The 26,417-nt window shown below is 46.6% G+C and overlaps 1 protein-coding gene across 1 annotated transcript in view; it reads right to left on the bottom strand.

Annotated features, from left to right (window-relative positions):
- Positions 1-26,417, bottom strand: part of POLB (DNA polymerase beta) — a 230,210-nt gene that overhangs the window by 128,882 nt on the left and 74,911 nt on the right. Inside the window, exons 10-11 of the mRNA XM_069617656.1 lie at positions 25,124-25,194; positions 20,048-20,134 (exon numbers count right to left, since the gene is read on the bottom strand). Of these exons, the coding sequence (XP_069473757.1) occupies positions 20,048-20,134; positions 25,124-25,194 (158 nt within the window). The remainder of the gene's footprint in view (positions 1-20,047; positions 20,135-25,123; positions 25,195-26,417) is intronic.

Below are 26,417 nucleotides of genomic sequence, written 5' to 3'. Positions count from 1 at the left end.
CCCTAACATTAGGTAACCCACCTTTTGGTATAGGTCTGTACTACACAAGTTGGTAGTGTGACTGAACAGCCAGGCCTATCTCAAGAGGGGTAAATGTGAGCTGTAGCAATGAAATTCACAAACAAAACAAGTAACACTTTCAGTCAAGATTTCAGAGGTTTCAGTTATAAATATTTATTTAACATCAATGTTTAAATAACAGTTCTTTAAAAAGGGAAAAGATATGCAACATTGTAAATATACTTTAAAATAGTTTTCAGAATCAAGCAGGTTAGTGGATACTCTTTCGATATGCTTCTTACACACTTACTACACCTTGAGGTGACTTCATTCACAAGGAAATTAATGGCATTTATATAGCACTAGTTATACTTTGCAGATTCTGAGGTTGCAGAAAGGAAAGGTTAAAGGAAGGAAAAGGTTAAAAAAAGGTTCTCGGTATATGCAAGTATACTTCTTCCAATGAAGTGTAGCCAAGCTTTTCCCAGCAATAACAGTCTAAAAGAAGTTACCAACTATGAGGGACGAATGATCAAAGTGAATGGACTAGAAGAGTCTGAAGGGAGCCAGGACAGCCAACGCCAATTGGAACACAGTCTATGAAGCTGAGGCACCTCTTAGATAATTAAAGTCTTGCACAAAGTTAGAGTTTCTAGAAATCACTTGTTGGGTCACAAGCTGGAAAGCCTGTGAACAGCAGAGTTGGAATCAACTCTAAGGTAAGCCAATGCAATTCCCAACTGAGAAGAGCACAGCTCAAAGACACTGATACCCAAAGTCTAAACAGTACCTCTGGTTTGAAGAAGTGGTCCAGCTGGATTCTGTCCTTGTGCAGTGCAGCGATGCAGACCCTGGGATCCTGAGCCTCAGTCGTGGGGACAAGTGCGAGGATGTCTGGAGGGCTCCTGCAGCGTCAAATTGGAGGTCGCCGGCAGCTACTGGCTCTTTTTGGTTCAGTGGCACTTCGTGGTTTCAGCATTCGGTAAACAGCACCACCACAGATATCGGATACCGGTTGGGCTTCTTTCATTCCTTGGGTCCTACACTCTGGTGAAGGGACTCAAGCTCGGGTCTGCTGCTTCTGGAGGGTCCTTAGGAGACTACTGGAGCTTCTGACCGAATTTCACATGTTGCACTAGAGTACGGATTTCTCGACCCCTGGCACTTGGTTCCTGCAGCAGCAAAGGAGTACAGCCTGTCGAGGAAGGTGGTCCAGTGGAGTTCGTCTCAGGGTTCATTGGTCCCACTAACCCAAGGGAACAAGTCATCCATTCCGGAGCGTCTCTTGGCGATTAGAAAAAAGGAGTTTCAGCACAGCAGCAGGGCTTCACCTGCAATTAAAAGGTCCAGGAGGATGCAGCAAGCTTTGTTCACGGTTTCTTCATCGGGTGTTTCTCTCATTGGTCGACTCTGCTTCCTGGCCCAAAACCCTCGCCTTTTAAGCAGGTTCTTCTCATTCATGCACAGCCTACGCTGCCAATCATACAGCAGGATTGGTTGCATTCAGCCATTCCTAGAGACAAAGGACAGGGGAGTTTTGGGAACCTCCCTCACATCTTGCTTTTCCAGACACACTGGAGCCAGAGGCGGGCTTCAGGGATGAAGCCCGCCAAAGGAAAAATGAACAAAGGGCTCAAACCGGGCTCAACACAGAGTAAAACCCAAGAAAGACCTCACAAATACAAAATGTTGAAAAAAGAAGACTGGGGCCATTTTGACAAAACGGTCACCCATAGGTGCAATAATGCAGCAGAGGATTCAGCCTGCGGTAGAAAAGCACAATGGTAGGAACATTAAACCATTGCCACCAGCCATTTAAAGTAGGGAGGGTAAAATAAAAAATGTTACACGAGAATGTAGGATAAGGGGCTACTTTTTAACCCTGAAGCACCCCACATAAGATGGTGTGTACTGGACCTACAAAGAGGAAAGGTAACTAAAGTCAATTTCACTTTACCATTCTTGGGAATAGTAGTTCACACAAGAAAAGGTATTTAAACCCTATGAGAAATCTAAAGGATTGCTCAGTGACACTGCATTGAAGGTGCTGTGTCACCATACAAAAAGCAGATGTCTATGGAGTTTGTTAGACTCCAAAAACAGTGAAAACACAAAATGCTAAATCAGGAGAAAACACGAGAGAGCGAGGAAAAAGGTCTCGCTCACTCCACAGTTAAAAATGAAAAAGTCCCAAGTCCAGAAAAAGAGCTGGGGGTCCCCAAGGTTGAAGGGAATTAGCCCAGAAAGGAGAATTCTCCCTAACACTCATCCCCACTCCACCAGACTAAGGGACAGGAGGGTTTAATCCACTCCTGGATGAATCTCTTATTCCAGTTGGTCATACTTTCTGGAGAGACCATCAGCATTTTGGTGATTCCAAGTCAAGTCAAACAACTTTATTCGGCCAAAAAAATGACCATCAAAGTACATCCTACAAAAACATTTCTAAGGATAAGAATACGGTTCTGATACAGAGTTGTATAAAATCAACCACAGAGAAGACAACAGGGCAGTACGAGCAATCCACCCCCTCCAATGGGAACCATAAACAGATCTTTAGGCCCAAAATCAAGTCCCACCATCCCCATGCCTCCTCCAACACCCATGGCGCCTTGGGCCTAAGGCAGTCAAATTAGCACCTGAAAGGAGGCTGTTACTAGGGAAGACCCCAGACTTTACTATGGCAGATCTGACAGGGGTGACAGGGTTGAGGAAAGGGGGCATACTGATTGAAATCCCACTCTTCGATTACTTGCCAGCCCGACCACAACCTCCCCAAACCCTGTGTGCTATACTATGGTCCCAAAAAGTCAATTTGATGCTGTCCAGAGAGTTTTTGCCCATGCTAGTAATTCTGCTGCACCCCGCCAAAGCCTCTCTACGTACAAACGGACAGCCTCCAGTAGTAGTTAGCCAGAATAGGCATTTGTTAAGTAAAGCGTCCCTTGGCTCTGGCTTGTCTGCTGCCAGTTTGGGCACCCCCTGAAGAAAGACTATTGTATGATTGGGATTTCCCGATTCCAGCAACTTGAGTTGATCCCCCGACTTCCATGGACCCTGGGCTTTGGGTTCGATATGGTCGGAGACCATGGGGGCAGAGGCCTGTGCTTGTATTAGGTCAACGGCAGTCCCGTTGGGGGTGGACAAAACCAGAGGGACCTCTGCAGGTAGACAATCTGAGGGACTTTCCAGGAGTGGGCACATGTGCCCTTCGTCAGCTGGGGTGTTGATCATGGGCTCCTCCACTTGAACAGTTCCATCTCCTTTCCTTTGAGCCTCTAGCAAAGTGTATAACAGATCCTTGATGGCGGCCAATTCCGCCAATACTTGGGTACACCCACACCCCCTATGATGATATGATAAGGTATTTGTAACGCGCCTATACACAAGTGTTTGCAAGGGCGCTTCCTCGGTAGGTTGGTCAGAGGTCAATTTGGGCTCATGGTTACTCCCAGCAGATGTATTGTTTTGGATAATGACCTCGACCGACCGATAGGGGGACACACCAAGGGGGTAGCTACCCTCTAAACTTGTAGATGAAAGTATATCGCTCCACGAACTATTGTGGGAGATTGAGGAGGATATGCCCCTTTGGGCAGTTTGGGCAGGTAGTGTCAGTCTTTCCCCCGCAGCCAAAACAGATGAAATGGGAGAGTCCAGCCGGAGCCCAGAGGGTAAAGCAACCAGACTCTACAGGTACGGGGAAGGGCTCTACCCCTGGACTATCCAGAAGATGACGGATCTCATTGAACAGGAAGTGGGTATCCCCACGATTTGCGGGTGCTGTGGCCTCATGGGTGGTTCCTGGTGCACAATGTGTTATCGAGGCAGCTAAGGGACCCGCTATCCGATTCCTCTTTAGCTGTCTGATTTTCCTCTTGGCGCCGGGAGGGGGACCCGGGCCAAGCTCAGGTCCAAAAAACACAAGGGGTACAGGGACTGGGATCCCCCCGGTGGCTTGAGCATGGTGGTCCGGCATAAGGACCCAGAGAATAGACTCAGAAATAGGGCAAAAAAGGCGCCAGTAAGAGAATGTCACCTAGGTTACCTCCTTGACAGACAGCAAACGGCAGCAGCTTCCATACGGTGAGCAGCGGCTTCAAACTCCAACCTCCCTCTGTTCAGTGTTGGAGTGACATCTCTGCAGGCAAACCAGGAGTGCAACGCTCCCCCTCTGCGGTCCGCGAACACCCCTGCGGGACGCAAACACCCCGCGCCCTTTCCCAGCGGGCTTCACCCGGCAGGCTTGAAAGTCCGGGCGTTAGTAGTGGGGGGGGCGTGGCCAAAGTACGAAGGCCCTCCTGGGCCAAGCAAAGCCCCCCTGCGGGACGCAAACACCCCGCGCCCGCTTGAAAGTCCGGGTGTTAGTAGTGGGGGGGGCGTGGCCAAAGTACGAAGGCCCTCCTGGGCCAAGCAAAGTCCCCCTGCGGGACACAAACACCCCGCGCCCTTTCCCCGCGGGCTTCACCCGGCGGGCTTGAAAGTCCGGGCGTTAGTAGTGGGGGGGCGTGGCCAAAGTACGAAGGCCCTCCTGGGCCAAGCAAAGTCCCCCTGCGGGACGCAAACACCCCGCGCCCTTTCCCCGCCCTGTGTTCTATGGTAAAATCAAACCCTTTGGGGCAGATTGACCAGTTCAACAATTTTGGATTATCCCCCGTCATCTGCATTAACCATCTCAAGGGTTGGTGGTCTGTCTAAATAATGATAGTAGAACCATACAAGTATGGCCTAAACGTCTTCAGAGACCACACAATGGCAACACATTCACGTTCTATAGTTGCCCACCTTATCTCACGGTCCTTCAGCTTCCTGCTGATGAAGCAGATAGGGTGTTCCCTGCCTTTCTCATCCAGTTGGCTCACAACTGCACCTATCCCTGTATTAGAATCATCAGTCTGTATAATCAAGAATAATCAAGGATTGGTTATAATCAGGAGCTCTCAAGACTGGTGCTTGACAAAGGGCTGTCTTCAGTCCTTCAAAGGCCTTAGTGCACTCCTCATTCCACCCGACCTTCTTGGGGAATTTGGGTGAGGAGATTACATTAAAAGGGAGAAGCTATGGTCCCATAATTCTCTATGAAATTCCTAGAATACCAAGTGAGACCTAGGAAGGCCTAATTTCACCTCCTCCTACCTCATGCCCAAGGTAGACCACTTTACACTGACCAATCTGACATTTAGTAGCCTTTATGGTCAGATGGGCCTGCTCCAGAGCCTGCAAAAAATATCCTAGGTGGTGAAGATGCTCTTCCCAAGTGGGGCTGAACACTGCAATGTCATCCAAGTATGCCATGCAGAAGTCCTCTAACATTCAGAACTTGATTCACCATCCTTTGGAATGTAGCATGTGCATTCTTATGTCCAAAAGGCATAACCCTAAACTGGTATAAGCCGCCAGGGATGGAGAATGCAGTTTTCTCTTTGGCATGGTCGGTCAGTGCTATTTCCCAATAGCCTGAAATTACGTCAAATGTGCTGAGGAACTTGACTGAACCAAGTTTGTCCACTAGCTCATCTGTCCTTGGTAAAAGATGGGCATCAGGCGTGGTGACTGTATTAAGAGCCCTATAGTCTCTATATAGCCCTATATACTCTCCCTTTCTTCACTCTTACCTGTAGCATAGCCTTTTCTTCCCTCCTGACAGCTCGTGTACAGCCTCAGCTTTTGCTTTCCTTGGATCGCAGTGGACTCTCGTCCAATCCTTTTCGACATCAGTCTACCTCGTCCGGTAACACTTGGATTCAAGTACTGTTACTGTATACCATTCACCGGCCTCTTCCACTTCTGACACACTCCCTGCCAGCAAGGACTCGCCATCTAACAGGGTTTTTTCTGCCGTCACTGGCTTTTTCTCTGGTGTTACGGGACTGGCTCCCCTGGGTTCACCTGACAGCTTGTTCCTACCACTGTCAGGGTGGCCTCAAGCGGAGCTCATCCCTATCTCTACGAGCGCAAGAAGGACAAAAAGGGAAGGAAGAGCACCAAGACGGACGAAGACCCGCAGGAGTTCAAGAAGGAGGGGAGAAGAAGACCAAAGACATCTACGAAGGAGGATTCCTCTAAGGAGTCAGGTGAGGAGCTTTCGGGGGTGGTAGTTTCCGATTCTGACAGTAACCCCTTCAGCACCCTATTGCAAGATAGTGTGTGCTGGGTCTAGAAAGTCACAAATGTACGTAAAGTACATTTCACTTTACTGCTCTGGGAAACAGTAGTTTATCCCAGAGAAGGTATTTATACCCTGGGGAAATCTAAGAGACTTCCCTGTGTCACTGCACTAAAGGTGCTGTGTGCTAATAAGTAAAAGATGATGCCTATGGAGTGTGTCAGACTTCATAACCAAAAGAAACAGAGTTCAGAAATCACATTAAAAATACATCAGCGAGTGTGGAAAAAGGGTCTCGCTCTCTCCGGGTTAAACAAATCAAGTCCTCAAAATCCAGCAAAGTTGCTGAAGGTCTCTAAGGTAGAGGGAATTGGCACATCTGAGAATTCTGCCTAGCAGGCGTTATCTGGAATGAACATTAAAAGATACACAGGCTTGAACTCCATTGTGGTCTTCAGCCAGTAGTTGAAAGTGTGCACTTGCCATCTGTGCTTCTCCCTCAGGGATGAAGGCTAAGGAGGCAGTGTGGACCCCTGAAGGTTTACCCTTACATCTGGGAACCCCTTTCACATGGTCTACAGACCCACATACAAAACGTTTCCCAATGTTCTCTGAAATGGGGATTTCTGTTCACCTCCCTCTGGTTTGGCACCAGAGGGTTCACTAGACCTACCAGGTTTCCCCATGAGATTTACCCGGGTTATGTGTTTGGCCCTCTTTTAGATGGTTGGAATTAGAATTCTCTTTACCCTCTGTCTTGTGCTGCTTCCCCTCTTCCTTCTCCCTTCTTGTGAGTATCCCCAGAATCCTTATGAGTGGCCCCGTTGGCGACCCATAAGTCAGCAGCTTGTGCTAGCTTTTTAAGATCAATTTCCTTGGAGTCTTGCCAAGTGCTGTCTCCGCTCAGGAGAGCAGGCATCAAAAACAGATTCAAGCAAAAAAAGATTTCTCATTCCTTCAAAAGGTATGTACTCTGTACCCCTTAACACAACCATCTAAATTCTTCTAACATTCACATACCCGGGAAGCCCAAGGGGTACAATCAGTCTTTTTGAGGGTCCTAAACCTCAAGGTACTGGGAAGGAGTCTTCCCAAATCTGGCTATTAATGGCAGCTTAACTGACTCATAATCCTTTCAGTCACTGGCACCCAACTCCATAACATTATCAGAACCATTCTGGGGGAGCCTAGACATGAGCCAGGGAATCAAATCATTCCCACCTATTCCCTGAAGACCATAGGTATATTCAAATTTACTCAGCCAATCTAACATCAAGTTTAGGTTCATACATACTGTATGGGAAAGGCACCTACAATACTCACTGCTTTTTTAGGCAGGCAAGGCCTCTTGGGACTAGTAGGCCTAGAAGACCCTGAAAGGGAAGCAGAATCAAGGGACATCTTTCTCATTTCCATTTTATGCTGCATTTCCCTTTCTCTTAGTTTCACCTCTTGATGTTTGTTTTCAGATTGCACATCCAGTTTCTTGAACTCCAACTCTAATCCTAATCTCTCACATTAAATATATTCTGGGCTTAGATTTGGACCTTGTGGGGCCAGAATGGGAAGTGACTGAGGTACAGGGGCAGGCTGTGGAAGAGGGTGGCTCGCTTCGGGAGACTCATCTCCCTCCTCTGACTCTTCTTGCCGATTGGAGGTGGACTATAAACTAGCCCCCTCATCATTATCATTATCCTCCACATTATTCTGGTTAATAGAAGTTACAGGCCTACTACCCAAGCTTTGCTGATTTAACAACCTTACAATTAATTCACATTATTTTCCTTTCAGAGTCGGACCCCTACTTTTACACATATCTTTCAGTTGTTCTACTGTCAGGGAAGTCAGGGCTGACTCATTAAAGTTATCCATATTTGGCATGCTACAGTTGCTTATCTTTTTGGTGGAGCTTAGCCTTGTGGCTGGTTTAGTTGGGCACAAGTACAACAAATAGTCAATGTAACCACTCTATGCCAATCCCACCGCCTGCCACCAGTGTTAGGTAAGAAGTGGCGCAGCCACACTGTGTGAGTCTAAACAACACCTATCTGCTTGGTATTAGGTAACCCACCTTTTGGTATAGGTCTGTACTACACAAGTTGGTAGTGTGACTGAGAAGCCAGGCCTTTCACAAGATGGGCAAATGTGAGCCGTAGAGCTGTACAATTGAAATTTGTAAATACAAGTGACCAAGTAACACTTACACTGAAGGTATCAGTTATAAATAGTTATTCATTTAACAGCAATTTTTAAATGAGCATTATTTTTAAAAAGAGGCAACTATTTGTAACAATTTAAATAGATTTTTAAAATTTTAGAATCAAAACAAGTTAATGGATAATCTTTGGACAGGTTTGCTACACCCTGAAGTGCCTTCCATCACAGGGACAGTAGTGGCATTTATATATCACACTAGTAAGCTTTGCAGATTCTAAGTTGCAGAAAGGAAATGTTAGGGGAATTGAAAGGTTAGAACAGTTAATCAGCAAATGTGAGGACAACTAAATCCTCTGATGAAGTCTAGATAAGCCTTTCTCAGCAGTACCAGTATACAACAAGCTACTACCTATGAGGGACAAACCGTATCAAAGTCAATGGACTAGAAGAACTAGTTACTCTTACCTTGTAACGTTCTTTCGATGGGATGTTCCTCCGACGTATTCCTTATCTTAGATATATATAAATCCTTCAGCTTTGCTGGCCTCGGAAAATTTTTTTTTTTTTTCGCCAGAGGGCGCTGCGCGTCGATGATCGCCGAGTCGATGACCCTCGACGGCCTCCGTGCCGACGTCGACGTCATCCTGCCTATAAAGGCCGCGCGCAGCGTCCGTTGCTCAGTTCCGTTTTGTAGTCCCCAGTAATGTTTTTGGATTAGACTAATCACCTTGAAGGAGCATAGGCTGCAAACCCACAGGAAGTCATACTGCGGGGATGGATGGGAGGGTCGATAAGGAATACGTCGGAGGAACATCCCATCGAAAGAACGTTACAAGGTAAGAGTAACTAGTTCTTCGAAGGGATTGTGTCCTCCGACGTATTCCTTATCTTAGATAGACTCCCATAGCAGTGGTATTGTGACTGGAGGCGGGAGTAATAAAAGTTATGTTACCCTTCCAGAATGGACAGAGTGTAACACAGCCTTGCCGAATCTAGTTTCTTGACTAGAGGAGGAATCCAGGCTATAGAATTTGGTAAATGTATGTGCGGACGACCATGTGGCAGCCGCACATATATCTCGAATTGGCACCCCTCTTTGAAGGGCTGAGGATGTTGCGATACCCCTGGTAGAATGAGCCCTTAGATTTTGAGGAGGCTCCTTTCCTGCCAATTTGTAGCATTCCAGAATGGCTAAAATAATCCATCTGGAGATGGTTTGTTTTGTTATTGGAAGGCCCAACTTATGTCCTGCATAACCTACAAAGAGTTGGTCTGCTTGTCTGATCTTAGCTAATCTGCTGATATAGAAGCTCAAGGCTCGCTTAGGGTCCAGCCTGTGCAGTCTCTCTTCCTCCTTCCCCGGATGAGGAGGAGGGTAGAAAGAAGGTAATATAATCTTCTGAGTGATGTGAAACTCCGAGACTACCTTCGGGAGGAAGTTAGGCTTCACCTGAAGAACAACTTTGTCCTTGTAAAAGATTGTATGTGGAGGTTTACACGATAAGGCTTGCAACTCGCTAACCCTTCTAGCAGATGTCAATGCTATTAGCAAAACAGTTTTGAGGGTGAGAAGCTTCAATGAACAAGAGTGTAGTGGTTCAAAAGGGGCACCCTTTAGGAAGTTTAAAATTAGGTTTAAATCCCATAAGGGAACTTGAAAAGGTTTCGGGGGATAAACATTAGTTAATCCTTTTAGGTATTGTATTACCACTGGAATTTTGAAGTATGAAGGCTCCTCTGCAGTGCGCTTAAAGATTGATAGCGCTGCGAGATAGCCCTTAATTGTGCCAACCTGTAGGCCTGAATTAGCCAGGTAAAGTAAGAATGACAACACCATAGGTGTACCACAAGAAAAGGGTTCAATATTCTTTTCTCTGCACCAGCTGCAAAATTTGTTCCAACGGCAGCGGTATAGAGTTTTAGTTGCCGGCCTTCTGGCCGAAAGCAACACCTCCATAACATCATCCGGAAGGTCCCAATCCTTGTACCTCAACCTTTCAGACACCAAGCGTGAAGGTTGAGGGTCTTGATGGCTGGATGGAGAACCTGACCTTCCTTCTGCGAGAGAAGATCCTCTCTGTATGGCAGTCGAATTGGAGGGCAGATGGACATGTCTAGAAGGTCCGGGTACCACGTTCTCCTGGCCCAATCCGGGGCAATTAGGATCATGGTCTTCCGAAACCTTCTCAACCTCCTGATCATTTGAGGAATGACAGGGACCGGAGGGAACGCGTACAGAAGTGGGAACTCCCAGTCCACTACGAACGCATCTCCTAGAGCTCCTCTCGGGGGAAATTCCCTTGAGCAAAATCTGTCGCACTTCCTGTTGATACTGGTGGCGAACAGATCCACTTGAGGGGTTCCCCAAAGGGCGAAGATCTCTTGAAGGACTTCCTGAGCTATCTCCCACTCGTGAGAGACTGTGCTCTGCCTGCTCAGAGCGTCCGCTGTCAAGTTCTTCTCTCCGGCTAGGTGAATTGCCGATAGAGAGATTCCTTCCTGAATTGCCCAAAACCAGAGCTGCATCGCCTCTCTGCACAGTGGTAGTGAGCCTACGCCTCCTCTTTTGTTGAGGTAGTGCATGGCCACTGTATTGTCCGTCATTATTAGGACGTTTCTTCCCCGTACAGACGGCAGAAAAGCCTTCAGCGCTAGTCTGATGGCTCTCAGCTCCAACAGGTTGATATGTAGTCTGGACTCCGATGGAGACCAACGACCGCTGATGGTCAAGTCGTTGGCGTGAGCTCCCCACCCCGTGAGTGAGGCATCCGTGACTACTGTTATCTCCGGCCATGGTTGCCAAAACATTTCTCCTTTCAGGATGTTCTCCCGACAGGCCCACCACTGAAGGTCTCGGGCTACTTTGACCGGGATCCGAAGGAGATCTGTCATCCTTCCTGAGAACTGTGACCACTGAGTTCTCAGTGCCCACTGGAGGGATCTCATTCTCAGGCGAGCCTCCGGCACGAGGAATATGCAGGATGCCATGAGGCCTAGCAACCTCAGAAAGTCGTAGGCTGGGAGATATTGGGCATTCTGAAATCTGATGACCATCTGCAGAATATCTCGAGCCCTCACCTCTGGTGGCAAGGCTTTTCCCAGGGAAGTGTCCAGGACTGCTCCAATGAATTGGAGTCTCTGTGATGGTATCATCTGTGACTTCTTTAAATTGAGGGAGAAGCCCAGCTTGTGAAGGAAGTGGCAAACATAATCTAGTTGTCTCTGAGCCTGTTCCGAAGATACAGCTCTGATCAACCAATCGTCTAGGTAAGGGTAGACATGAATCCCTTCCCTCCTTAGACTTGCAGCCACAACCGACATTAGCTTGGTAAAGACCCTCGGGGCGGAGGTTAGCCCAAATGGCAGAACTCGAAATTGATAATGAGAGCTGCCAATTGCGAACCTCAGGTATCTCCTGTGCCTGGGATGGATCGGCACATGGAAATAAGCGTCCTGGAGGTCTAGAGATACCAACCAGTCCTGAAGCTGGAGGGCCTGAAGGATCTGAGAGAGAGTCACCATCTTGAACTTGTCCTTTCGGAGGAATTTGTTCAATTCCCGTAAGTCTAAGATGGGTCTCAGTCCTCCGTCCTTCTTCGGTATTATGAAGTAGGGGGAGTACCAACCCTTGTTCCTTTCCGCTACAGGTACCAGTTCTATGGCACCTTTCTCTAGCAGGTCTAAAACCTCCTGCAAGAGGAGCGGATCTGGAAGCTTCAAAGGGTTGTTCCCCGGTGGATGACTCTGAGGGATATGTAGGAAGGGCAGGCAGTAACCTTGGGCTACTGTCTCCAGAGCCCAAGCATCTGACGTAATAGCCTGCCATTCCGTCAGATGGTGAGTTAACCTGCCCCCTACTGGTGTTCTGTGAGGGGAGACCTCAGAGTGGTTTTGAAGCGGCTGATGCAGTTGCCGAAGGTAAAGTGGCTCCTGCTCCTGCGGGTGCGGCTTTCTTTCCCCTACCCCGTCCACCACGGGTAAATCTTCCTTGGCCTCTTTGAGCCGGTCGTCCCCTGCCCCTTCCATATGAGGAATAGTAACGAAAGGACCGTCCTCTCCACGATGATCCCGAAGGACGAAAGGTATTCTGACGGATAGCAGCTCCCAATGACTTGGCTGCTGCCTTGGACGTTTGCAGTTTCTCCAAACTGTCATCCGCCTTCTTTCCAAAGAGGGTAGAACCGTCAAAGGGCATATTCAAAAGCCTGGTCTGCACGTCAGAGGCAAAACCAGACTTCCTCAACCACGCATGCCTGCGGATTGTGGTACTTGCCGCCATGGCCCTGCTGATACTGTCAGCAGAATCTAGGCCAGTTTGTAGGGTCTCGCACATCGCATCTTTACCATCCCTGATGATGTTTAAAAATGCGTCCCTTTCCTCTCCTTCTTGGAGGCAGTCAGCCGCTGATGAAGCGCACTCCCAAAGGGTGTGGCTGAACCTAGCGAGCGTACAGGTCGCGTTAATAGACTTTAACGCCATGCTACAGGCAGAAAAAACCTTCTTAGCCATGGCATCATATTTTTTGTCATCCCTATCCTGCGGAGCAGTGGGGTATGCAGATGTGCTGCCTGATGAGGTTGCAGCCTGTACAACCAAGCTCTCAGGAGTAGGGTGTTTTGACAAATATTCAGGGTCAGAACTAGCCACCCTGTATTTTGTTGACAGTTTTTTATTTACTGCCGGGATAATTTCTGGCGTTTCCCAGTTTGTCAAAATCCTTCTCTGTAGAGCAGAGTGAAATGGAACCACAGGATCCTCCTGTGGGCCCTTGTCCAGTATGTCAGTGAGGTCATCCTGCTGAAAGGCAGGAGAAGGTGCAGACCAACCCATAAATTCTATGATTCTAGACATCAGAGCTCTATATGGAGTCTCCGCATGTTCTCCTGGGTCTGGTTTGATAAATTCTGCTTCAGGAGAAGTGTCCAAGCCACTAGCTTCCTGAAGTGCATCCTGAAGATTTTTTAATCTTCCTTCCTCAGAGGCGAAAGTCTCTGGCTCTGGTGATGTGGTCCTCTGTAAATCAATATCTTGGTCTGAATCCTCCCTTTCCTCAAAAATCGAGGTTAAAGGGGGATACATTGGTTTTTGGAATGGTATAAACCCCATTTCCAATGCAGAAGGAGCCATCATCACAGGCCTTGAAAACGTCGATGTCGTCGACACCGACGTGAAAGTACTCGAAGGCGCCGTGAAAAGCGTCGAGAAATGTGTACTAGGCCTCGAAGAACTCGAAAGGATCGGAGTCTTGCTCGAGAACGACGTCGACGTTCTCGGCGTCGAGTCGGAGGTCTTTTGTCTAACCGTTGGCTGTGGAGTAGCCGTGGTTCTTTCCTTCACCGGCGTCGATATCGGCGTCGACGTCGGCGTCGACTCGATCGACTGATGCGCCGATGAATCCTTCGACAACGGCGTCGATGGCGCCGACCTCTGTTTCGAAGGAGTTTTCGACGATGGCGTCGATGATGCTTTATCTCCCGATGGCTCGAGGCGCTTTCGGGTTGACTTTTCCGCCGGGTACTGCGACTCGCGGCGTTTAGATTTTTTGGGTTTTTTACCCGGGGTATCACCCTCAGCTGTCTTCGAGGGGGACGAGGCCGCTTTCTCGAAGACGCTTAGCATCTTTTTCCTGAATTCCTCCCACTCAGCTTGCGAGCTGCGTTTTGTGGGGCAATGAACTCTCTCAGGAGAACTCGACGAAGATGACGAAGGGGATCTCCTACGTCTCTTCTTCGAGTGTCTCGATGTCGACGAGTGGTGGGAGCCACTTCGTGATCTAGATCGAGAGTGTTTTTTATGGTGAGGAGACGAACGTCTCGACTCTACCGAAGAAGCTTTCGAGGAAGTTAAAGTTGACCTACCTCTCTCGAGCTTCCCCCTACGCTCCTTCAAGGCTTTCGCCGTCATGGAAAGGCATTCCTCACACTCCGAACTCTGGTGCGTGATTCCCAGACACCACAAACAGACCCTGTGAGGGTCCGTCAACGACATTTTCTTCCCGCAGTCTCGGCACTTTTTGAAACCGGACCGAGGGGTCGTCGGGTCGGAGGAGGATGCCATCGATATCGAGGTAAATAGTAGTTATTATATACGTTATCTTGACGAGAACTGAGCAACGGTGTTCCGAGGCACAACGAAGCGCGGAAAAACGGAACTGAGCAACGGACGCTGCGCGCGGCCTTTATAGGCAGGATGACGTCGACGTCGGCACGGAGGCCGTCGAGGGTCATCGACTCGGCGATCATCGACGCGCAGCGCCCTCTGGCGAAAAAAAAAAAAAATTTTCCGAGGCCAGCAAAGCTGAAGGATTTATATATATCTAAGATAAGGAATACGTCGGAGGACACAATCCCTTCGAACAGTGCCTTCAGGGAACCAGGACAGCCAAAGTCACTTGGGACACAGTCTATGGTTATGAAGCACTTGGATAAAAGTCCTGCACAAAGCTAGAGATTTTCAGAAAAATCGCTGTAGGGTCACAAGCTGTAAAGCCCGTGAGAAGGGAATTTGAATCCACTTGAAAAGAAGGTAAGCCAGTGCAATGCCCAATTGAAAAAAGTGCGGCTACAAGAAGTGCGATAAGTACCCCAAGCCTAAACAGTACCTCTGGTTCGAAGAGTGGTCCAGCTGGATTAGGTCTTGCTACAGCGGTGCAGACCCTTGTTCCTGAGCCTCAGTCGTGGGGACAAGAGGGAGGATGTCTGGAGGGTGCCTGTGGCGGTACTTTGGAGGTTGTCGGCAGCTACGGGCTCTTTTCGGTTTTTGCAGCACTTTGCGGTTTCAACAGCACCGATGCGGATCTCGGACACCGGTTGGACTCTGTTCCCTCGGTCCTGCACTCTAGTGAGAGGACTCTGCATCTGGAGGTCCTGCTTCTGGATGGTCCTTAGGAGTCTGTAGCCGGATTTGTTCCGCGGCAGACACACTACTACGGACACTCGACCCCAGGTATTGGGCTTCTGAAGCAACACAGAGGCACAGCAAGTCGGGGGTGGTGGTGGTCCAGTGGAGTTAGTCTCGGGGTTAGTTGGTCCCACTAACCCAAGGGGAGAAGTAGTTCCGTCTGGAGCTTCTCGGTCGAGGTGAAAAAGGAGTTCATCACAGCAGCAGGGCTTCACCTAGAAATCCAAAGGTCCAGGACCGTACCAGCATCAACTCACGTCCACATAAGTCTAAGCCTTGCAGATGTACCCAACTCCCATAACACTCCATCTCTCTTATCAGCCAGCTGGCCCAGAGCACATCACCCACCTCCTATCAGCGGAAACAAAGCCTTCCTCCCAAAATTATCCTTCTGGGCAACTTCAACCTAGGCTACAATGATAGCACAGAAGCCCTGACCTTCACCCGATGCATTACTAGCCCGACCCATAAAGGCAAAATCCTAGATTGGATCATTGACCGTAATTGTGATATTACAATCTCCTCCAACGATAAATGTCTCTGGTCTGACCACGTCATCTCCTTCAGTAGCTCTGCTGAAAAATTCAAGCAGACCTTGTCAGCTGCCCTCCCTGCCATACTTACCAGAAACACTAGGAACATATACTCCAGCACATATCCTGCTGCTACCAACTGCCCTCAACCTACTTCAAGCAATCCAAACCTGCTGGTCGAGACCTATAATCTCTCCCTACCTAGATACCATAGTCCCCTTGGGAATACGTAGAGTCAAACCACAGTCCTTCGTTCTTCACTGGTGTATTGAAAAGGGTGCCAAAATAACAGAACCATGAAGAATCCTTTGTATGGAGCCTCTTCACTCGACCTCTGCTGCAAGATCCATTCCAGTGTCCCTTCTTTCATCTGCCTGACCAAGAATCCAGTGACCGGGTCTGCTGCTGCATTGTGGGGGCATTGTGCTGCATCCTCTTCTTCACTTCTAAGGTACCGCGAGACTCTCAGTAGAACCTACCTAATGTTGCTTTGCTGCTCCTGTGTTGCTGGAGTGCTGATTTGTGAGTTAGGGAGTTTGCCCATACACGTTCGCCTGGCCTAATGCCCGTGTGCCTACAGGGAGTCTTCTCCAAAGCCCCTGACCTTTTTTCCTAACAAAGAGTTGTTAGGACAGTTTTTCTGAAGTCCAACTAAGGGTTTAGCAAAACCATTCAACTGAGGTAGTACAGGACTCTGCTCTTAGGATAAAGCTGCACCACTTGAGTCCAGGGTAGTGTAGACAGAGCAGCCAGGCTGATCTTAGGGGAGAGAGGGCTATAGAATCAGTACAAAGAAATTGTAATGCGCATATGTTCCAAAGAAACAATTAAACACTATTTATTGTTAAAAAAAAGAAATTGTTTATTTAAATAAAAGTAGGCCCAGATAAATCTTTGTGGAAATACGTACTATCACAGATCATATAAACACATTATAAACAACACAACACTAAAGTACACAGACCAAAGCATGTACCTTATTTAGAAGTCAAGGCTTATACACATTCAGTATAGGCCACACCTATTCATGAGGAGTAAAACCATAAGTAACTTTCAGATTACTTTACAGTAATTCAAGGGTCTACGACTCTTTCAGTTATGCTGTGACACTCAACAAGGAAATCACATAGTAAACCAACTTGCAAATAAACTTTTGTTTAACACAGATTCAAGGGACGGCCTATACCTCTACTGCTTTTTGTGATAACAGTTCATACTAGGTGAGTACTTGTGTAATATACAATTACAGTAGCTTTTCAGCTCAGTGCAACACAGTCTAAGGTAAGCAAGAACTTGTTACACTCATTTTGGGTGCACCAGGCAGACCAAGGTCAGCTACACCTAAAGGAACACTTCAAGAATGGCATACATATTCTAGGCAGGTAAAACCTAATGTTGTAATATACCTTTACAGTTGCTTTTCAGATCAGTGCAACACAGATTGAGGTAAGCAATAATTAACTTGTTTTAGGCTGGCACACAGCCAACACAAGGTAAGTAAAACCTATATACTTTTTAAAAGGAGCTATCAGCAACATAATATATTGATTTATTTGTTGAGCGCGCTAAGCCCAGAGGCATCAAGGCACTGGTTACATACAGACAATAAAAATAAAATTAAGACAAAATAATCTTACAACAGTTGCATGGAATTTGCTTATTGAACTGAAAGGCAAAAAAGTTACATCCATGGGTGGGGATTGGCTTGTTACATGAGAGATTATCAGATGGTGGGCAGGCTGATTGCAGACTCGGATTACTTGTTCTTTGCAGAAAATCCACGTTTTTTAGGTGCTTGCGGAATGCCCAGTAGGAAAGTCGGGACCTTAAAGAGGGGGGCAAGGCGCTCCAGTTCTTGGCTGCCACTACCGGAAAGCTGGAACCACCAGATCTTTGCAGGTTGTATCTTGGAATAGCGAGACGATGCAAGCAAGACGACGCGACCGAGACGAGCGGGTGGGTCTGTTAAATTTACATTTGGTGAATTTAGTGGATAGGTACTTGAGAGTCTTATCGGCTAAGCATTTGTGAGTGATGGCCAAGGCTTTCAACAGGATACGATCACAGACAGATAGCTAGTGCATTTTTCTTCTGGTCGCGGATATATGCTCTTTTTTGGGAATGTTCAAGGCCACTCTGAGCATTTTTTTTTAATCACTTGCAGTATAATGTTGCGAGCGCTGGTGCCGGCAAATAAAGAGTTGCAGTAGTCTAGCCTGGAGGCTTCAGACAAAGGATTCTTCATGGTTCTGTTATTTTGGCACCCTTTTCAATACACCAGTGAATAACGATTATCGACCGGTCGATTCATCTCGCTTTCTCGGTCCAGCACTCTGGTGAGGGGACTTCAAGGAATAGAATCTTACCTCTGGAGGTCCGGAAGAAATCCAAAGTTTCGGAAGGATTCGATCTTTGGAAGGCGATGCATTGCACAGTGGCCACAGGTTCCAGGGTACTGGCGGTTTGCAGCCCGTGCAGGTCACAGCTCATCGTGGGATTGCTTGAATTGCAGGTCGTCTTCAGAACGATTTGACTCACCAGTCTCAGGGAGAGGGTCGTCCTTAACAGGGCTCTCCCGACACTTGGAAGAAGGGGTCAGACAACAGTGATAGCTCGGAAGGTATCTCTGGTTTTCTGGAAGTGAGATCTTTTCCCTCCTTGTTTCTTCTGTTCCAGGGCTCAGCTTGTCTTCAGCCTCAGAATTACAATGAAAGAATGGATGGGTGGAAGGTTTTGAATAAATCTGAACCACTGGCACTGATCTGGGCAACCTTACACATCTCAGTTTTTTAGCCCGTCTGCACCATTGCAAAAGGGGTCCGGCCATATGCAAACCAGTCCAGTACTGCCACCAATGGTAGCATCTCAGCCCGAACCACTATGTCAGGTCCCCTCTGCACAGAAACACAAGCAACCCCAGACATGTTTTAGCCTTGTTGGGCCTCCTCAGTGAGGGGTAGCATGGTTCACATGTCTCTTATGCAGGAACCCAGCCAATCAGCACCCATGCACCATTCAAACTGTGGGTGGTGGCTCTCCCAGTTGGAACTGATTGCAGGCAGGTACAGCGGAAGACAAAGAACAGTGTAGTTTCAGAGTCCTCCCCTGCTTCCTGTTCTCACAGACATACTGGCACCTTGGCAGGATTCACAAAAGAATCCAGCCGAAGGCAAAAGTCAAACCAGGACCTCCCCCACCCCCCATGACAGAAGAAGGACCAAGAAGGGATAAGCCATCTAGAATTGGTGGAAAAAGAAAATGGTCACCAATTTGGGTCAATGGTGACGTTCTGTACACTACCGCCTTTGAGTAAAAATGGCACAAAAGTAGGTAGGATAAAACCACTGCCACCAGCCATTCAGATTAGCATGTCACTGTAACCAAAAAGTTACAGGAGCAGTGAGAAAGGGGATACTGTGTAACCCCTCAGAACTCCACATAAGGTGGGGTGTGCTGATCCCACAATACAAAAGATATGAAGGATACTAAAAATCCCCCTGCTCATGGGAACATGTGTTCCCACAAGGGAAATTACAAAAAATAAAAAGGGAAGCCCAAGGGGCTCCCAGCATCACTGCACAGAAAGTGCTGTGTGCTGCAAAGTCAAAGACACATTCCATAAAACTTGGAAAGCATTTCGCCAAGAAAATGATACAAGAAGAAATACAAACGTAACCCAAAGATAGGGTAAAATAATAAGTGAGTGTGGAACAAGGTTCACAATCAGGGTAACCGACTTTAAAAAATCCAGTAGTACAGCAAAAAAAGCTGGGGGCTTGAAGATGAAGGAGATTACGCTGGAACCCTTTCGTTAAACACTGGTATTATGGGGAATGTGGTACGGTCAAGCCCTTCAGATATACATGTGTCCAAGTAGCACTCGGGAAGGAGTACCTTGAGAAAGTCTGGCAATCAGAATCTTTGTTTCAATTATAGGCTAATGAACAAGAGATTGTAGGCTCTCTAGTTCCTGAATTTGTGACAATCATGGGAATCTGGAGGAAAGGAAGGAAAGTCATCCAACATACTAATGGAAATGAAAGGAGCGCCCTCAGTTTTTGATTATCAGTCAGTTCATGCTTCCCATAATCCTTACACTTAGCTCAGAGCTAGGTCCTCAGTCATCCCCCGCCCCCATTGGCTAATTCCTACAGCGTTGGTGAAGGCAGAGAGCGCGGCACGTTGGTGAAGGCAGAGAGAGTGGCACGTTGGTGAAGGCAGAGAGCGCGGCACGTTGGTGGTATGGAATTCGAGGCCTTGTCAGATAGTCAAACTTGCAATAATCAATAGCATATATCTGTGCTACAAGACCGTTTTATCAAGAAACATGCCCAGCAGATAGTGACTTACCATGAACTTGGTGTCACCCTTGGACAGCGTGTCTGTGATAAAACCAGATTTCTCCAGCTGCTCGACAACTTGATGCAGAAGCCTTGGCTGTGAAACATTTTAATAATTAATGCAGATGGTAGACATGAATAATAAATACCAAGAAAAGCAGCACATATGTTAAAGGGTAAAAGCAAAGTGTAATTTGTAGGAGGATTTTTTAATAGCCTTGTGTTGAGGTCTTCTTGGTCAGAAACGTGCAACTCACCAGATGTTTTGGACTGCGACTTCTGTTAGGAAAGATTTCTCTTTAAGCAACTTTACCTCCATAGTGTCTATGGACCCCCAATCATTCGACTTTGTTTTTGAACCTGTTCTATCTTTTTGAGTTTAAGTAAAGCCGTCAGCTTACCTTCCCTTGCCTTGGCCTTTTGCTCATTTGTTATAGGGAAACTGATCAGTCCTTCCGACTATCAGTACTGGGCAACTATGTTTCCCTTTTATTTTTTTATATTTTGTAACTTATTAAAATTGCACACAGCATCTTGCAATGGGGATACTTTTTTAACACCCCTAGCCTTTTACACTTGGGAATTGTGGTTACTTTTATATGTGCCTAAAGACAAGCTGTTGGCAGCTATTATATTTTTACAATGTGTGTCTAATATAGTGTGCACATTTACCGCATATGGCTACTAAACGTGGCTAGTGCCCTGAAATGGCCATGCCACAAGACATTTGCTTGTTCTTTGGCCACATTGTAGTTTGGTTTCTTCGAGAGGGAGAGAGAGAGACACATACACAGGCAAAGAGCAATTCTTCAGAAAGTTAAGTACTATCACAATTAGCAAACAATGTAAACCAGTACAATACTTATGATAAGTAAACCACACTTTAAAAGACCTATAGAATGGCAGTATGCAATTCAAGAAAGTAAAAACCACTTGGAAGTAACTTTGTATATACTTTTTAGAATGGTAGACACAATTCAAAGGTAAGTAAGAACTTTGTAATACATTATTTCAGAACATTATGACAGAAACACCACCAACACAAGGTAAGTTGCTAAGCAATCTTATCACAGAGCCTAGGCTTTAGGAGACCTTCCCTATCTAGTTCGTAGTCTCTTTCAGGGTCAGTTTGAGGTCAAAAAGGCAGGCACAGGATGTAGAAAAGTCAAGAGTTCCTGTGGAATTATTCTGTAGCAGTTAGGTATTGCCGGTAAGAGGATTCAGGGACTTCAGAGAAGGCTCTCTGAATGCGTTCCAGCGTTAGGCCTTGTTGAACACGGATGGGCGAACTCTCAACCACACGAATTACCACCCTAGCCACACAGGAGAGACACGACGACTCTAGCTATTACCTCAAGTGCCACAGTACCTCAGCAGTGAAGATGATTATGCAGGCGGACACCCTCACGATGCAGCAGCTACAGGACCCCCGCCACTGGATTGTTGGTCTTCAGACAAAAGAACGGATAATGGATGGGATTTTGCAGCAGAAGTCAAGTGGAAAGGCTCCCAGCAAAGGAATCTTCATTGTTTCTGCTCTGTGGAATTGGAAGCATTTTTCCAAGACACCAGATGATGAACAGTTGCCATCTGAGCGATTTGCCTCACTTTCACGGTCCAGAACTCTGGTGTGTGGACTTCAAGGAGTGGAATCTTGCCTCTGGAGGTCTGGAAGGAGTCCACCAAAGTTTCAGGAGGATTTTTTCTTTGGAAGTCGATGCACTGCACTCAGGCTCGAGGCCCAAGGGTATTGTCGGTTTACAGCCCAGGAAGGTCTCAGCTCGTCGTGGGATGGCTCGAAATGCAGGTCTTCTTAAGACTGACTGGTCCCCACCAGTCCAAGGGAAGGAGACGTCCTATTCGCATCTCCTCTGTTGCATGGAAGAAAACGTCAGCACAGCAGCGGTCACTCAGCAGGCATCTTGGTCGCTGGAAGTAGCTACAGGCTTTTTCTCTTCTTTTTCCTCATCTGATTCAGCTCCAGTGGTCGACTTGCCTTCAGCTTCAGGATCCAAGCCATTTAATCCAGGAACCCAGCTAATCAGCACTCGTGCTACATTCAAACTTTGGGTGGTGACTGTCCTTTCAGCCAGCCTCCCAGTTGGAACACGGTCCAGGCAGGCATGCCAGAAGACAAAGGACTGCAGAGTTTCTGGCTCCTCCCTCATTTCTCATCTTCACAGACACTCTGGAACTTCAGTGGGCTTCACAAAGGATTCCTGCCAAAGACAGTCAAACCAGTACCTCCCCCACTCAGCACGACAGAAGAAGGACCAGGAAACAAACACACAAGAAATGGCAAAAAAAGAAAACAGCCACCATTTTTGGTCAATGGTGATTAGTCTGTGCATTATCATGGGCTGTGAACACAGCCTGTAGATAAACATTTCACAAAAGTTGGAAGAACACGTCCACTGCCAGCAGCTATTTAGGTATGCTAGTCACTGTAACAGAAATGTTACAGGAGCAGTGAGAAACGGGATACAATGTAACCCCCTCAGTTCTCAACATAAGGTGGGGTGTGCTGATCTCACAAAATAAAAATATAGAAGGGATAAAATGTATCCTTCCACCCTTGGGAACATTAGTTCTCACAAGGAAAATAATAAAAATGGAAGTGCAAGGGGCTCCCCAGCAACACCGCACAGAAGTACGGTATGTTACAACAGTGAAATGTAGATGCCCAAAAGGTTGGTGGAAAGTACGACTCCAAAAAAATAATATGGATAGACAAAAATGACTCCCATAGTTAGATTAAAAGAAAGGGTGAGAGGGGGAGAAAGTTCCCACTCACCCAGGAACATAGCAAAGAAATCCACATGTTTAGCAAAACGTGCTTGGGGTCTCACAGCGGAAGGAAATTTGACATAAAAAGGAAAAATCTTTCCTAACACCATCTCGTAACAATTTGAAATAAAGGATTCACTTTGCCTACCTCTCTCCATGCTTATATACATAAACAAATAAAGGCAGGTTTTCTTCACCCAGCAACTTTTTAAATTGGACAAAACAAATCAGTAAAATAAAACACCTCAAACTGCCAGAGAAATGTTCTGAAATCCCACGACACACAAATCCTCTAGGAACAGTGGGTTTCTGGAACGATAGACAAAGACCTCTGAAGGGGACCTTGCAGCAAAGCAAATTATGTGGTTTTGTTGACAGCACAGGATCTGCTACCAAATGTCCTGTAGTTGAGGACTACAGGGTATTTAAACATTTTAACCTATTCATGACTCAAATACTAGACAAGGAATATGCAAAACATGGACATTTGTAAAGAAAAATAAAAGAGTTTGCAATAACGGACCATTTTCAACACTAGGGTGCAATATCTGGAGTTTAGAGGCAAGGGTAAAACAATTTTGAGAAGCTCGGGGATACAGAAAACACTCAATGCCATGGTGAAATGCACAGAGCATTCAATGAAAATGCATAAACAAAAGCTATAGTTATTCGGGAGAGGAAGGCACATAGAAATATTGCAGTGGTGAAAAGTCCAGAGACCTCACCATCAGGATTTAAAGGCATGGTCTAGTAAAAAATGTTATTTAAAAAATAGATAGGCAACATAAAAAAAAAATACTAGCATTCTCTTTTTTAAAACTTCCTATGTAAAATTTTGAGCTATTCAAGCTCAAAATTCGCAAAAGCAAGCACATGGGCGCATCCATTTTGTGAAATGGATGCCCTTCTGTGCTGGCTTTTGCTTTTGCGGCACTAATGAAGGAAAAGCCAGCCAGCTGTAGTAAACAAAAGCTACCGCTGGGTGGCTTTCCCTTCATTAGTGCTGTACGCGGAGGATGGGGACCGGAGACCGGAGCAGGAAAGCTGCAGCTGAATCTCGGTAAGTGCTATTTATTTTTTTTTAAAAATAAGCACTAGCTGCAGTTTTTTTTCTATGTTTTCCGGGCTGGAGGAGCCCGGAAAACTTAGAAATAAAACCGCAGATTTAAAAACGTTGTATTTATGTTTGCGGTCGCTTTTGAAGCGACCGCAAACATAAATACAACGTTGTGTTGGAAAACGCTGCGGTTTTTCTTTCCAAGTTTCTCAGGCTCCTCTGGCTCGGAGGAGCCTGAGAAACTCGGAAAGAAAAACTGCAGCTTTTTTCCAACACAACCACGTTGTGTTTCTGCCTGAATATGCTTTCCCATTTGGGGCTCTCGGGTTCCCCACGGGGAGCCCGAGAGCCCCAAATGGGAAAGCAGATTTAGGCAGAAACAACGCAGCATTTAGCATTTCCCATTTGGGGCTCTCGGGCTCCCCACGGGGAGCCTGAGAGCCCCAAATGGGAAAGCAGATTCAGGAAGAAACACAACGTGGCATGTAAACACAACTGCGTTGTGTTTCTGCCTGCTGTGGTTTTCACTTTGGGTCTCCGGTGCTCCCCTGGGAGCACCAGAGACCCAAAGTGATAGCCACAGCAGGTAGAAACACAACGCGGTTGTGTTGGAAAACGCTGCGGTTTTTCTTTCCGAGTTTCTCAGGCTCCTCCGAGCCAGAGGAGCCTGAGAAACTGGGAAAGAAAAAACGCAGCGTTTTCAGACACAATAACGTTGTATTTATGTTTGCGGTCGCTTCAAAAGCGACCGCAAACATAAATACAACATTTTTAAAGCTGCAGTTTTATTTCTAAGTTTTCCGGGCTCCTCCAGCCCGGAAAACCTAGAAAAAAAACTGCAGCTAGTGCTTATTTTTAAAAAAAAATAAATAGCACTTACCAAGATTCAGCTGCAGCTTTCCTGCTCTGGTCTCCGGTCCCCGTCCTCCGCGTACAGCACTAGCTTTTGTTTACTACAGCTGGCTGGCTTTTCCTTCATTAGTGCCGCAAAAGCAAAAGCCAGCACAGGAGGGCATCCATTTCACAAAATTTAAAAAAGAGAATGCTAGTATTTTTTTTTTTTTATGTTGCCTATCTATTTTTTAAATAAAATGTTTTACTAGACCATGCCTTTAATGTTGGGGAGGTGTGGGGTAGGGGAAGTTCTAAATGAGAAGTAATGGTAGCTCTTTAGGTACAGTACATTAGAAGGCAAGACAAACAATTTCTTGTTGAGAGGATGTAAGAAATAGGAGTGCTCACCTGTTTGGTTGTTTCAGAGGTAAAATCAGGATGGGTGAGAAGAACGTCCATATCCCCACTTGACGCTGCACCTGGCTCAGGAACAATACAGAACTTAGCTGGCAGACAGTAGGTATGTTATGTTACAAAACTAGAGCATGAGTGCTAAGATTCAAGATAACCAAACAAAGTCATAGGACAAGCTGTTTTTTTAAAGCCATCCGTTATTAAGTTACAGTGGCTGAGTGTATGTATGTGTTTGGAGGTGTGCTGTGCTACAGATCTGTAAAGTAGACACAAAGCAGTCACTGGGGGAAGTAAGATGCCTGGTGAGTGCAAAGATGGAGCACGCAACTGCCCCACAGATAGGAGGATAGGACATAGGACTGTTGCCATCTGATAAAGGTAGGCATCACTGAAGGTGGTTGACTCTGGTTAAGTAACAAAGCTTTGCCTTGCAAGAAAAGCAAGATTGCGGCAATAGAGCTTCCAGGAGGATCCTTGTTATACGGACTTCTATTTGCATTTTTGGTGTTACTCCATGTAGGCTGACAACGTTAAACATGGGACACAGCAGCAAAGGAAAAAAAAGGGGGTGGGTGGAATCCACAACATAGCTTGGTCCTGCCCTCAATCTCTTAATACGGACATTACAGACCACACAGAGTCAGTTATGGCAACTGTGTATAACAAATCTACTGCTACCTCGCTGCAGATTACCGTGTATTGTAATTTATTGCATCATTTGTATGGAGCCCATCACCATTGATAGGGTCACAACGAACTGCAGGTTGAACGCCCTCAGGGGACCAAAGTACACATATGGGAACATTCGAGTGGTGCTAGTATGCGTGTGTGCATAACGACCAGTATTAAGATATGAAGGGGTGGCCGAGTCCCTGCTAGCCACCCATGTTGAGCCGACATGTGGATGGGTGGTGAAAGGCAGTCCAGAGAGGGTGGGCAAGAGTGGGATAGTCTCTGTGTAGCCAACTATGACATTATTGTAGTGAATAGTAGCTGGATTCGGATGGCAGAGGGGTTGTGCAAAGTGTCTTTGAGTGGCGTATGTTGGCAGATGCATGCAATTTGGCGGTATTGCCTTTGGCTAATTTCCATAAGCATAGAGTGTGAAAGGTTCAATACATTGGCTACATTCTAACGATTACCCAGATTAATGCAAAGGCTACAATTAATGCCCACCTAGATGGTATCGCTACATATTATCCCCACCAAAAATATCATTGTATATATGGTCGTCTGGAACGGCCATAGGCGATATTTTTAGAGGGGGGGGGTCATTTTTGGGAGCAGG

This window comes from Ambystoma mexicanum, chromosome 10 (assembly GCF_040938575.1).
Source record: "Ambystoma mexicanum isolate Mex_15411 chromosome 10, UKY_AmexF1_1, whole genome shotgun sequence".
Classification (NCBI taxonomy): Eukaryota; Metazoa; Chordata; class Amphibia; order Caudata; family Ambystomatidae; genus Ambystoma; species Ambystoma mexicanum.
This window is presented reverse-complemented; position numbering and strand designations above follow the sequence as displayed.